The sequence below is a fragment of the Antrostomus carolinensis genome, unplaced genomic scaffold, assembly GCF_000700745.2.
Source record: "Antrostomus carolinensis isolate BGI_N321 unplaced genomic scaffold, ASM70074v2 scaffold44106, whole genome shotgun sequence".
NCBI classification, from domain to species: domain Eukaryota; kingdom Metazoa; phylum Chordata; class Aves; order Caprimulgiformes; family Caprimulgidae; genus Antrostomus; species Antrostomus carolinensis.
In genome coordinates, this window is record NW_010324741.1 from 17,018 (window position 1) to 32,059 (window position 15,042).

Below are 15,042 nucleotides of genomic sequence, written 5' to 3' on the forward strand. Positions count from 1 at the left end.
ATTCTAGCTAGTGTTAGAAAAGGTGACACACACCCGATGCTCCTGTCTGCTGGGCTGGCTGTGATGGTTTGTTCATTCTGTCAGTTTCTTGTATCAGCAGCCCCTTGCCAAGCTGGGTGTGGGTCTTTCCCCAAGAGGGTCACAGCTGCTTCCTAAAGGTGAAGGACATGATGCAGAAGCTCTGGCTGCCTGCAGCATTTTTAATACACACTTTTTTAATGATTAAGAGAATGTGAAAATGCACATGCCAGCAGCTCTAAAACAGCTTCTACACATTCTTAAGCATGTGTGAACTTTCTCACACACATCCTGCTCCTACCAACATCAGTGGCAAAACCTTAAGTAAATTCCCCTGGAGAAGGACCACACTACCTGCAGCTCTACTTTAGTGAGTTGATTTGTTTTAGAAAACCAACATTTTTCCCTGCCCCTTGCTACCCAGCTGAGATACCACAACTGCCTGTGAGAGGGCTGTCACTTCACTTCTTTGCCAAGTCAGCAAGCACAAGCTTAAATCAGCCCAAGCTGATGGGGCTGACTCTGCTTGGCCAGAGAAGCCACCCACAGACAATCCTGCACCATTTTCCTTTCTTCTGGCTTGGAGGGCTACATTAACAGCTGACTGCATGTGCACAGCAGATCTACTTGGTCCTCCAAGTTGCCCCTTGGATGGGGGATGGCGGCTGCAGGGCTCCTACAGCTCTTGGTTCACTGCTTCAAAGCTGCCCAATGGGCACTGGATCCAGCCTCTACAGATCTGCTACTCTCAAACACAACCAAGTGACCTGCTGTAGCCAGCCTTGTGCACTGCAGTATTACATGAGCCTCGGTCACTTTTCCATGTCTCTCATGCATTAAGTCAACCATCCCTCCTGCCCCCATCCAACTGACCTTGTTCCTAAACACACAGCAAAACCATAGAAACACACTGATGCAAATAAGGTTGCCAGTACAACATTTTCTTACTCATTGAATACTCCAATAACACAAGTAAAATAATCTGGGGTTAATCTGATAAACACTCACAGCTCAAAAGCATTGTGCCTCTTCAAACTAAACAACAACAGACAACTTCTTTAAAAAAACAGAGCATTCCCGCAAGAGGCTTTTATTTGTAATTCATCTTCCTTAGGACAGGGATCTCTCATCTTTATGTTTATATGTGGGTGGTTTTCCCCCACTGAAGTTACAAGCCATGCTAAACCAGGGCAGATTTATATGTAGTCTTTGCTCTAATTTTCTGCAGATTTCTGTGGAGTCATGTTATTGTATGACAGGACAGTAATGAATTAGTTGAGGAGCTCTAACAGGCAGCACAATGTTTGGAGGATGAGTACATTTCAATCAACCTTTGCGGCAGATGCTGTTGACATGGATGGTGTATTACACACTAAACTAATTATTACGCATTCTTGGTGTAGTTCTCTTTAATTAGAGCAGAATGGCTGTGGTTTCAGCCATGTGTGTGACACAAGCATTGTGCCCATCTAAAGAAAAGCTCTGTTACTCACGTTTAAGCATGCTTGTTGCTGTGCCAGAAAGAAGGGCACTTTCTCCTCTGGGCAAAAAGTAAACTTCAACAGACTTGTCTTGAACGTGTCTCGAATTTTAAGGCCCAAACCTGCTCCCCTGACGAGGCACAGGGACACAGGCGTAATCAGGGCATCTGACTGTGGCCCCATGCAAACAGCACTGAATCAAATTTTACTACCCAGGTGTAGTTACACGAGGGAACTGTTTTGAAGAAAATATGCTGCTAGGAAGAAATTATTTTGTAAAATAGTTTTTAATGAAGCAATTTATTTTTATACATTTCAAGGATCATTAGCCTTTAAAACTCTTTCAGGAAATCTCATTGGTTGGTATCTGTCATTTATCCTCCAAGGTTTGTCTTTACCTTTATTGGTATTAATCACTAACAGGGAGTAGGAAACATTTCCACAGTGTATGAAGTTACCTTCTCTTAAACTAAACAACATGGAAATTAAACTGTAGGTGAGAGGGGGAAAAAAAAATTCTCTTGAGATAGAGAATATGATGGAATGAAAATAAAACAGAAAAATGGGAGGAAGTTGTTTGGGGAAATGATTTGGCATCACTGCTTTCACAGGATGGACATTTCCTCTATAGCAAGGCATGCTTCCAAGACCTAAAGAGGCTGATAAAGTTAAAAGGCAAATCAGCACTCCCAGTATGATATAGGTGTCTACAGGCACTAGGCCAGGGTTCCACTGGCAGTTATTTATTTCCATTACTGTAGCATCTAGAAGTACTAGTCCCAGACTTGAACCCCACTGTGCTAGAGGTTGCACCCTCACAGAGGAAAGGCACAGTTGCTACAGCTTTCAATTCAAGTATGAATAAACAGGAAAATCAGACTGAGAGGAAAGTACCAAAACTAGATAGATATATCAATCAACCCATTGTCCAAATTCTCTCTACACTGTGTAATCTGAAAGGTAATTATGAAATTTATCTGGAGATGTTGATGGAGAGTTCTTCCTAGCCATAGAAATCCTGTACCACTAAAGGATATCTCTATGCTGCAGAGGATGCCCTGGTGGACTGCTAATGCCCATGTTACAGTGGTGTGGCTTTAGCAGAGCAACGTAAAGTAGCTGCATTCATATCAACGATTCCTGCTAATGTCCTTCCACAGGAAAAGTGTCCTCTGAAGCCCTGGGAACAAGCTTCCTGGGTGACAGATCTAGCCAATGTTTTCTGATGCATATGAAGCCCAAGGAAGAATGGACTACAGACAGCTTGAAATCAAATCTCCTCCAGGAACCACTTTTTACAGTGAAAACAGATTAATCTAAAAACTCAGCCCTGAGTGCTTGTTTAGTAACTTTAGAAGAGCAAGGTCCTACCCCTCTGCTAATCTATGAGTCATGCTTTCACAAACAAGGACAATGAGAGGCAGGGATAGAAAACAGGCAATAAACTCCTTCTGTAAATAAAACCTCCAGCACCACAGTGTATCCCTGTATGCCTCATCTCTGCCACACACCATCGTTGGAACTTCCTTCAGGGTCGGAATTAAACAGCCCCACAAATTACTTCTAGTGCTAACCTCTGGTGCTCAGATGTGACAGACCAGGCACTCTGGACTCTCCAACACACAGCTTTAACAGGATTCTTCCCATCAGCTGGGGAAAATAAGCACCTGGAGAGCAGTGGTCACTTTGAAGTACTCATTCTTGAAGAGAATGATACTCCCCCTCCTCAATACATCTTTCACTCCCACTTTTAACAAACAGGAGTAGCAGTTTCACAGCTGTCCATTTCTTACTGCACACCTTGAGGGAACTGAGAGGTAAAATGCCCCCATTCCCTACTACTCCTTCATAAACAATAAAGGATCAAACCATGCAAATAATAAGGTAAGCCCTTTTTTAACATTTTGGATCAAAAATCTTTGCCCTAAAGAGCATCCTTGGACATGAGCAAAGAACAAATATTTTCCAATTAGAGCAGTAGGTTGAAGTGGGAAGTAAGGTCTGCTCACTCCATGTGAAACTCAGACTAGTCTGTACTTTAGCAAAGCAAACGGAATGCAGACTGTGTAGACATACCCAAATTAGCCTTAAGCTACCATATGTTGCAACATGCACTATGTAGGTCCCTAGACCTTTTTTCAGGAACTAACCTACTCAGGAGCCTGCATTGCTGTATTGTCACTACTAAAGGTATTGGCATCATCTATGCAAAAGCCCATGTGCATTGCAGCCATACTTCAAACTGCACCATCAGCATCTTCCCAAATGGCTTTGTATTAAAACCTTCTTACCACTGCTCTTCTGAAACACTGAGATTTACTTTTCATAAACTGCTTATACTTGCCCTAGAGTATGCATTAAAAAGACATGTATTTGTTAACACCTGCAGCTACTACTAATCCAGCTGGCTGGATGTCCACAGCCTGCTTTCTCCTCTTGCACACTGTCATTTTGAAAGGAAGAGAGAAGCAGACTTATCTCTGGCAATCTCTCAAGTGCAAGTCACTCTTGTCTCCTATCCTGGCTCCAAAGCCCATTCCAAGCCTCTGCCTTACAGGTACTCTGTTCAGACTTGCAGGCCATTAGCAGAGGGGCAAAACTGGCTCCTTTGAGACGGATAACAAATCAGCTTGTTGTCTGACTCTGCTTCTATTTAGCAATGTGCCAATTAACCCGACATTCAAAATGTTAGGACAAAGTCACTCTGAGAATGGATCTTGGATTCAGACCTCCCCTTGCTTATAAAAAAAACAAAAACAAAATAAAGCCCTAGTATTTAAAACTAATCAGTCTCTTTAAATCCCTGCCAAATACCTATTTATGCCATGAGCAAATAATTACTTTTCTACAAGGAAGAAAGTATTAATTAAGAGTATTCATCAGACTCCTATTCTATAGGGTTTATCTGCCACAGGTGTCAGCCAGAGGTGAGAGACGGATTAGTATACAATCAAGGGCTTTCTAAGTTAAATCTCCTCCTTGTAGTTAGCTGTTAATAATGAAGTTGTCACCAAAAGAAAGAATTTAATAGTTTTAATTGAGTCTAATTACTTGGAAACTCCTGGAAAATGGACTAGCTTGGTTGTAGTATAAAAATAATAATAATTTTTTTAAAAAGCAAAGAGACAAATGCCTGGGCAACATGTTTGAACAAAAAGCCTGTGAGAATAATCATTCTTTGCTTTTAACATTTTATGCCTTGATCAGAATTTGAGACATGAACAAGGCTTTCCCATAACGAGACATGAACCATGTGCATCAGTTCTAGTTCAAGTAAGTCCATGTCTTTTTGAGGAAGACAACATATTTAGCTCTTTTACTACACTTAAGTAGGCTCAGCTTGCAACTTTATCTTTTTAATAGACACAGGCTACAGCTAGACCTAGCTTCTCAGAGCTTTTCAAGTAAGAGAGTGGGTATTTGTGAGAACTGTTTTTTTAAGTAACCAACGTAGCTCAGGAGTTGAAACTCCTTTTCAGAACTGACTTAAGTACACTTCAGACTTTTGAAAAAAGGATTGTCCTTTTTCAAATAGAATCACCCATCTTCTCAGGCTCTAAACTCTCCCCCTCGTCCCCCCTGCTAAATGAAGACACATTATTTTACCTAAACATGGATATACCCAGGTTTATTAGACAATCTACTGAATTTAAACGAATAGTGTCTACAGTCATCACAGTGTGACCTTATGAAATGTCCACGCTACACAGAAAGCAAATATAATTTAATCCCTTTTCTGCATATACCTTTTAATATTCACCCTTACTGAGACTTGAGAGGTATTTCCAAACTATTCCTTATTATTTACTGAAGGACTCTCTTTTTACTGGCACGTACCTGTTCAGAAACGGTTGGGGACTACACCTTGGAGATTATTCCAATAAGCAAATGGACGTATCAGTCACTAAGTCCTCACATTAAAGAGCATACAGAGGTTGAAAATGTTCTCCTCTCTCTCTAAATGAACTATGCTTAGGGAAAGGCAGTAATGACTACACTCATTTATCCAGTTCCTGAACCCATGAGTTCTGAAATGGATTCCAGTCCTGTGGGAATACTGTTCTTAAATACAGGTTAAAAGCTGGGCCATGATGCTTGAGAACAAATGGAAAATATTTCTATTTAGTAATACAAAAGGTTTATGACCAAAAATCTACAAATCATTTCCTTTTACTATACAGGGCATAAATGTCAAGAGGGAGTGGACGTGAAACCAAATACATCCTCATTCCCTTCCCCTCAACACAGGCAATTCACTGTATTTCTACATGTAAGCCCCTGATAGCTCTGTAAAAAATACAAAACTCCTGGGAAGCTTGGTGGAAACACCTCACAGTGTGTAATCCTCAGCACAACCACATATTTTGCACAAGCAACTTCCTAACACAAGTTTTGGTTTCCCTTTGTTTGTTTGTTTTTTTTAAACTATCATTCCCTTAAAATCAAGTAACGATTCAGCAACACTGGAAAGCAGGTTCCCTTGAACTCATGCTTGTTTGATAATCCAGCATTGCTTCTAATACATAATTTATGTAAAAAATAATCCTTTAATACTTCCAAATGCCACATGTGCACTCTGCTTAGAAAACACTCTGCTCACCTAAGCTCTCCTAACAAGAGGTTACATCTACAAGAGCTCAGAGCATCTCCCACGCCCACCATCTAAGCTGTTGTGGATCTGGTTTGGCTGCTTCTGCTGCTGCTTCTCATCAACCGGTACAGATGATAAACACAGATGTTTGCTCCCGAAATACACATTTGAAATAATCAAATAGTTGGAATTATTTACTCCCTTCTCTCCAATAATGAACTAATAATTGATATAGCAGCATGTCTAAAGTAACAGACTTTTTTATTACCTGCAGTGATTGAATGCTTTTTTAATTTAACTTAAAAAGACATTAAATACAAGGTTTAGCCTCCAGTGGGTAAAAAAATCTCCAACTTCCTCAGAAAATCCTTTCCAAATTGTATTCATCTTGACTTAATCCATGATCTACTGAGTGAATTAGGCTCTATTTGTTTTGAAAATCTATTTTATGGAGTTCCAAGGACTGTGTTTTCCTTAGGAAGGGCTTATTCTGCCTTTCTGACCAGGATGACTGCTAGCAGCCCTCAGCATAGGCCTCTGCAGGTTTTTAACGTCCCAAGGTGCCCCACACATATGACTAACAAAATGTAAATAAACACAGCTGAGCCAGTAAGAAATTGGAAGGTTTTCTCATTAAAGAAATAAAATAAACAGATGTCCTTAAGCACTTTGGCTCATGTTTGTCAAAGGAATGGAAAACTCTCAGATGTTTGAACAGCAGTAGTGATATAGGGCCACATCTCAAGTGAGAGAAGAAAAAAAGCGACGCCATGGCACTTAGAATTAACTAATAGTTCTCAAGGGAGGGCGCTTTTGATTTGAACCTTAGCAACTTCTACAAATAGTTTTTAACAGCCGAGCAATAAAATGGGGTTTTATTCCTTCTCAGTTTGTAAAGCAGTAAAGGACAGATTCGGCCATTAGAAGCATGAATCACCATCAGGTTTGATTAAATCCCTATGGTGTTTCAATCAGGTCCTGGCTTTAGGGTCCCACCAGAGAACAAAGCAGGGAAAAGCACAAGCTACTTGAAGCATTCAATGAAAGCAGGGAAAAAAAAAATTAAAAAAATCAACCCTAGGGTTTTACAAGAATCTTGAGTAGAGCCAAGCAGGAACTTTTCAATGCTTTTTTTTTTTTTAATTTGAAATTATAATTCACTTAAAGGAAAACTTGCAAGAGCATATAACTGTCAGTGAAATTCTTGAGGGGTAAGATTAGATCCACAACATCATTTCTGGTGAGAACAAGACAGTCCAGTTCACAGACAGACAACATAGAGCAGCTATGGCATTTGCTTGAAATGCTAGAAAATCATGTCTATGACCTGTCCTCAACTGGGACAAGCAGCAACTATAGCTACTCTGTCCAAAAGATCGTGAGGCCTCAGTATCATTGCAGAACCCTCTCCTGGTCCTTCACATACCTGTGCCACTGCCAGTCCCTCAGAAGGGGCAGAGCCATGTTACACAGGCTGGAAACTTGAGTGCATGCCCTGTCTCTATCTCACTGATACCCATCTGCTTACAACTTGGATAAATCTCATGGTGACACTTCTGAAATGTAAAAGCAAAAAAAAAAAAAAAAGGCTATCATAGAAAAACAGCCTCTTCATCAATGAAGCAATTACGAGGCAAATTGCAAGCCCCCACTGAAAGAAGCCAGAGCAGCCACTCCAGGCAAAGTGACCACATAGTCCAGGCTCACAGAGACACAGTACAACACAGGCAATCTGAACACTTTTCAGTCAAGGTTAACTAAAATCTAGAACATGTCTTCGCACGACTTTGATTATCAAACTGGGACATAATGTGCTTTATTATTTTTTTGCAGTATGTTTTTCTTAATTCAAGCCAATTCAAGATGCTGAACAATCTCAGGAATTGCTATGCATCTTCCAGGAAACTTTATAGATTGTAACTCCCAAATATCAGCAGACATCAAAGTACTGATAAAGATCCAACACAATTTAAGAATTTAGACTGTCCTCTGTATTCAGTTCTTTCAGTCAGTGCTGAAATAAAATCATTTCCATTTGGTTCCAGGATTTCAGAGTAACTTTCATGTAAAGATGAATTTTAACTCCAGATTTTACTTTACTTATAATTCATCTTGACATTAAAATCCCAAACAGTGTACCAACGCAGAACAAGAATACACATTCTGGGAACAATACAAAATACTGAGAAAAGGTGTTAGCTTCACACATACCCCTCAGCTAGGGAAAACAATGCGCCCAATGCTCCCTTTTTTCTCGATACTAGTCCTGTGAAAAGCATGAGAATGAATCTGCAATATAATACTTAAAATTTTTCAGACTGAAAGAGATGCAGAATTTTTTTTTAATGCCTTGACAACACAGATTACAGAACAAGCTTGCAAATATCTGCCAGGGAAAGGGGAATAGACTTATGATTTTTTTTTTTTCCCTCCACAGGAGTGCCTGAAATCTCTTTTTATTGTGTCTGAATTAATACCACCAAAAGAGTCTTTCTGTCTTGTGCCTAGCTGCTTTAAAAAAGTGGCCAAAGCCCCTTGAGTTTTACCTAACTTGTGTGAAACCCCAGCAGCACTGTTACGGACTTTGACCTGGTTTTCCCATTATGTCTGTTCAGTGATTTGCTGGGTAGATCTTTGCAGCCATAGTAAAGACTGCAACCATCCTCCGGTTGAATGGGAGCTCTATTATACATGCCTGAAGGGATTAAAAGGGCTGGGTGGACAGTACATTAAGCTATAATGATGGTCTACATCTGTTGTGGTCTCTAGGCACATGGTAAATATTCGGCACCTACACAGTGATCAGAAGCCTGCAGAACAGGTTTCTAAATTCTCCCGAATATAACATTCAGAGTTAACTGCCTAGAGAACCTTCCCCTTTTTCTTGTCAGAGGGCCTCCTGCTGAGAAATGAAAGGGTAGAGAGATTTCCTCAGGTTTGACAGCTTTGCTGCCCCAGTCACTTAGACTGTGACTCCCTATGTTTGTGCAGGTACACATCCAGTCAACCAGGGGCAAGAAAGCAAAAGGAGATGGGAATCTGCAAGCCACTCTGACTGCCACTATAAAGGTTATACTGCAGTGACCGTATGGGAAAGACATTGATGACAAATGCCTGATGACTCTGTAATTCATGGGATAGAGCAAAGAGTTTGGGCAGAGGGGACAAAAAAGGAGCAACCTAGGCTGGGCTATTAATTCATGCTTCAACCTTGAGTAAATTTTGTGTTTTGACTCTATTAATGCTGTGATTAAGTTATTTTTGAAACACCTGTCCATGCTCTGAAGAGCTCATATCTATTGCAAGGACCATAGAGGTTTTCCTCAGAAACAAACAGAATTTTCACATGAAATCAGGTCAGAAAACATACATTGAAGCATTAATGACTAATAATATGACTACAATTAATAATCTTCCTTTTTTGGTGAATTCTTCCTTCGCTGCTTCTTTTTTTCCTTTTTTTTCCATTCAAAATCAGCTATTTTTCCCTATCACTGCCATCACCGAGGAAGGGGCAACACACAGAACCATTTGAGATTTTGTAGCTAAAGATCACAAAAGTTTAGACCCAAATCTCTGAAGCTCCTCTTCTCTTCACAGAAAAATCACCCCAGAAAAAGGTATTACTCTTCAGCTTGATCAACTTTATAGACTCATTCTTTGAGTGGCTGCACAGAAGCTCTACCAGTGCAACAGACAGGATGATACTGGGACAGTAATGTTGGTCAGGGGAATAGCAAAGATCATATAAACTGACATTTTTTCTGGAAGAAGACATACAGAACCAAGATCTCCATGTGTGAGATTTAATTCAAAGCATGCATGTCTAATTACAGACACATGAATCTTTTATGATTGATTATGGACAAAAATAAGAATTTCAGGCCTTGATACTTATTTTTTTTGAGATGAACACTTCCTACATTATTCAAGAGATTCTGAAACTCTATTAACCTCTGGCTCACTGCTTCGCTTGTACTCAATAGTTCATCTCACTTAAACATTTCTGAATTGTGTTACTATTTAATGGTTCCCAGGACAGCGTGTCTGATTGTGCTGTATTTCCCTCTTGGTTTAAGGTCTGTTCTAAAGCCCACCAAAGCCTCTGGTTGTCTTTGGATCAAGCTGTTAGCCTATAATACTTTTATAACACAACCATTTCCCTATAGGAAAGCCCTGAGGAATTTAATACTGATGAAACAAAGGAAGAACTAAAAAAAAAAACCAAACCACCTTCTAGAGAAGTTTCTCAAAGAACCTGTTGTAACTTAACTGAAAAGGTGATCATTCATTAAAAAAAAAAATCCTGTTTGTATCATTCTTTAAATTTGTATAAACTAAACAGCCAACAGAAGTTGGTCATTTTGAACCTTTAAAAGCCTTCCAAAGCAGACAGTCCTCCAAGTTTCCATCTCCCTTTTCTCCTTTCTCCCTAGTCCCTTTTGTTGGTTGCTGCTCATGAGTGCCCTGTCTTGGCCTAACTCTGCTCTAATGGCCAACAGGAACAGCTCAGCCACTGGTGAGTGCTTTGGATAAACCCTTTCTGGATCCCTCCCTGACCCCACTTCAGCCCCACACCAGTTGCTCTAGACATGGCAGCTTCTGCCTTTGTGGCAGCCCATCAGCAAGAGCTCACAGGTACTGTGGTGGCAGGGCTTCTCACCTCCATGGGTCCATCACACCCCTCAGTCCATCACCATCTTCCCCCATGCAGCAGATCCCAACCCCACACCTTCTAAACTTGTGCAGGAGGCTGCAGACGAAGGCATCTGCTTCAGAAGCTTTATGCTAGGACAAAGTCAGCCCATTAAGGGAATTCTCCATTCACATACTGCAGCCCCTACACAGTGCTAAGTGTGAGCACATACCAGATCTACACAGTGTAAGTTTATGTTTCCTGATCCTGCCTAATTCTTTCTGCTTTTTGCAGGCAGTAGGTTTGAGCTTACACATGAATACCTCAGACTGCCTTGTTCATTACATTCCCTGGGAAAAGTAACCGCTTCAATTACCTTGTACAACATGGGTCTGAATAAATCCCTGCTTGGAAACACGTGCTTGGTTTTCAGAGGGTGCTGTTAGAAGTGTTAGCAGCATTCCAAGTGCTGCAGTAGACTTCCACACCACAAACACCATTTTATATCCTTTACAAACGTACACATCTAACGGCGAACAATAAATCTATCTTACTAATTACACATTCAGCTTGTTATAACCATCGTAAAACAAGTACAGCTGGTAAAGTCATGAGATGATGTCAAATCATATTTCTGCTTTCTAGACAGAAGCAGGGTGATTTTCCAGTCTCCTGATGTTGACTGTTCAAAGCCATGTGTGGAAACAGCTGCCAACTAGGTCACCCACCTTTAATTAGGTAATGATATTGTCTTTTTTCCTACCCATTTAAAAGTGTTTGACATTCTGTAATTTGAAGTGACTTAAGTGTTTATCACAAAAAGCTGTCTCAGGAAGAAATTGAAGCATACTGTACTAAATCCAAGAGCCAACATTTTCTCCTTAGCAGCCAAGTTCAGTCTGTTCAGCCACAAGAGAGAGTTACCTAAAAAAAAATTGGAATTGCCTGCATTTCAAAGGTGGTATCTAAAGTATGGATAGCTAAAGATATGGTTCCTAAACCTCTTAAAAATGTGAGCTTCAGAAGCTGTGTGGGAAGCAGAGCCAGTATTCTTCAAGGCAACCGAGACTGACCAACACTAAAAAGTTGTCTGAGATTCATAAGAAAACACTGGTCTAACAAAAATAGTGTTACCTCATTCAGGCTAAAGTTATGCTGTCTGGCTGTTTGACAGGCTCTTGCAGAAGACAGACACTGGAAGAACATCCCAATGTCCTATCTAGCAGCAGCTGAACAACACAAGCTTTTGAAAAAGAAGTGTCTACAAGCAACATGAAAGAGAGGCAAATTAAATTTTCACATGTTAGAAGGAAATACCACAGGACATATTTATACAAATGTGTCTGAATAAAATCGGCAGCATCTGTTTGAAAAGCTGTCTCATTAGCTGCCCCCACAGTTCCCGATGCAATTTGGCTGGACAAGCAGTAATGCTAAAAAAATTAAATTTTACCTTCCCATATCTGGACGCAAAGGTTCCCGTGAGTAAGGAGTGAAAAATAATTATCGTCTCATCCAGATCCCACACAAACACACGCTGCGATGACAGACGGGGTGGAAAAAAGAAATATAGTTACATATTAAGCAATTGCAAGAATTCGTTCAGTCAAGAAATATGTCCTGTTGGACTAGAGCTTTTTAGGATCTGAAACCCATTTGGAGCATGGACTGTAGATGCTTTGTGAAAGCAGGCAAAATGAAATTTTGAACATCAGAAATTTTGGAACTGTGTGTGCTTGTCATCCTGAGAGTCTACTCTCCTAACAACCACAGAAATCCCCTGTTGCATGTCAGGTCAGGGGAACAAAACAGCAGACTTATAAAAATCCCAAAAGGAAAAAAAATGTACATATGAAGAATAGTTTGAGATGCTGATAATATAGAAATTGAGCAATTATTTTGATAACCATGTCTGTAGGCTTTAATTACTGATTTTATTTTGGCTTTTACAACTCACTAGTCTGATGGTGGGATTTGCTAATAGATACAACTGTTTATCTTTGCTGGATTTACTAAGGGAATATAAATGTAAGTTATTACCTCAATCTCACTGTCAGCAGCAGGGGAAGGATCGTTGCTTCTTTTTGACCGGGCTCGTACCTTGCCATCTGACCCTCTGTGATGTCTGTCTGTTTCTATATCTTTTGCTGGTGTTGTCGAATATTCTCCTTTTATGAAAAAATAAATTCTATTGTAAACTTAGATTTTGCACTGTATCACTACAATTAAGGCATAAAACCTTTTAATGGAGAGCACAAGAAACATTGTGAAAACCCCATCAGAAAATCTTCCTCTTCTCTTGTCAATAGCGGACATTGTCAGAGAAATAACATTTAACTCCTAAAATTTGTTAAAACAATTTCAAAAATTACAAGACTATATTCATAACATTTAAAAATGGAAGTGTCACTTCAAAAGTCTTATCACATTTTTCACTGAAAAAAAATTAGCTTTGTGCATTTTATTCCCCCCCCTGCTTTTCAAAAGAGAAATTAGAAAGGCAATGAAAAAGGAAACCAACACCAATTCAACTTCTGGAAAAAAAAAAAAAATCATGAATGCTTATGATTAAAAATATACTTTAGCATCAACTTTATTTAAAAATACAGAAGTAGCCTGTTTAGCCATATTCCATTTCACAGAGGATAGTATTTTAGAAATAACTGAAAAGAGACAGTCAAAGGTGAACTTCCCTTGAGAGAGTATCTGTTTTGATTGGCGTGAATTTCAGAAACCTGTCCGGATTTCACTTACCTTACATTACAAATCCTTTTCAAACATATTTTTCTTTTCACCTTGCTAAGTTGTGACCTCTCCAGCTTCCTAGAATAACCATATTCTTCCTCAGAGTAGCTCGGATTGTGCCTAACAAGTCTTTTTGAAATCACCATTTCTCAAAAAGGCCGAGATAAGATCTAAGGAACAGAAAATCCTCCAACTGCTTTTGGAGCAATCTGTGATCAGTTCTTTTTAAAAACCAGTATTAGTTTATTTTTCTTTTAGAGCAACCACAGATGTTCAGATTTGTTTCGTAAGTCAGCAGACCTACAATGGGCGTATACTGTGATCATCGACAAATTATGTGGCGTTTTATATAAATGTTATTGCATGCCAATGAAAACTTTAGAGGGAAGTGATATCTGAAGATTGTACATAAACCATTTAAACTGTGAGAGTTTAAAAATTAAGTACTCAAAGAGAGGCCACAAATTTTGAAGCCTTTTTAAGTGGAATCTTGAACTTTCAACTTAGACATGTGTTGACTTTTAAAGAGGGACTTTCTCTTGATACACTTATTTATGAATGTACATATTACATGTTGTTGTAAGAGGTCAATATAAACCTTGACAGAGACATGGGCTAAAAAGTCATCAGACAATCAGGAAGCTCGGGGGCTTTTTCAGAGCATGGCTGTTTGTTTTGAACCCAGTGCTACCCATGTTGTCCCTTAGAACTAAACTGGGGTTTGTATGTAATTGCTTTATATTTCTGTACTTCCTCTAGAGGAGATCAAACCTCACATACTCATGAAAATGACACAGTATGGTTTTAGAGATGCTCTAATCTCTTCCCCAAACCCTGTATTGCACTGTGTAAGCAGAACTGTTCAGTGCTAGGAAATCTGATTTATCCATGTAAATAAATGTATTTTAAAAAATTCCAACAACAAGGTTATAATTTATGACTACAGGTGGCTGAGACTGCCAGACTGAAAACAGAAGAGATGCACCTACCAGATAGTGATTCTGTGCTCTGACTGGTGATATTGTGAGAAGACTCCTGCAGAGAGTAGGTGGAGGTTGGGATGGCTGAGGGGCTGATGCTGTTTGCAGACACATATGGAGAGTTGTAGGAGGAGCTGTAATACTGTGAGTACTGGCTTTGAGGAAAGCTTGGATATGATGAATATTCCTTTGAGGAAAAAAGAAACATCTAACTTCTGTGTATCTGGTTTTATCATATTAATGAGTAAGGCAACACAAAGGCAGTGTTATCTATGCAGCCACCACATAATGGCTCAGGAATATTTCACTAAAGAACCATGTTTCATTGACTTACAAAATTACATTTCTGCTTCTCCCAAATATACTCCTGTTTTATTATGATCAACTAATAAACAAGAGGTCAGATATAAGGTAAGTTCTGCTTTTTCTAAAGAATTTGATTATCAGTGCTGACACATTTTGTATTACAGAGTTCAACAACTTTATACAAGAGTGAAGTAGGGCAGCTTTTTGAAAAGGGCTGTGATGGAACACAGTCTCTGTAAGCAACAAAATACCTGAGAAATGAGAAGAACAGAATGAATAATTCGG

The 15,042-nt window shown here is 39.5% G+C and overlaps 1 protein-coding gene across 2 annotated transcripts in view; it reads right to left on the reverse strand.

The window, feature by feature from the left end:
- The window catches only part of EYA2 (EYA transcriptional coactivator and phosphatase 2), a 55,406-nt gene that overhangs the window by 16,931 nt on the left and 23,433 nt on the right, over positions 1–15,042 (reverse strand). For both annotated transcript variants that reach the window (XM_010171015.1, XM_029085711.1), the window contains 3 exons: positions 14,461–14,638; positions 12,767–12,894; positions 12,180–12,263 (listed from right to left, as the gene is read on the reverse strand). In XM_010171015.1, the coding sequence (XP_010169317.1) occupies positions 12,180–12,263; positions 12,767–12,894; positions 14,461–14,638 (390 nt within the window). The remainder of the gene's footprint in view (positions 1–12,179; positions 12,264–12,766; positions 12,895–14,460; positions 14,639–15,042) is intronic.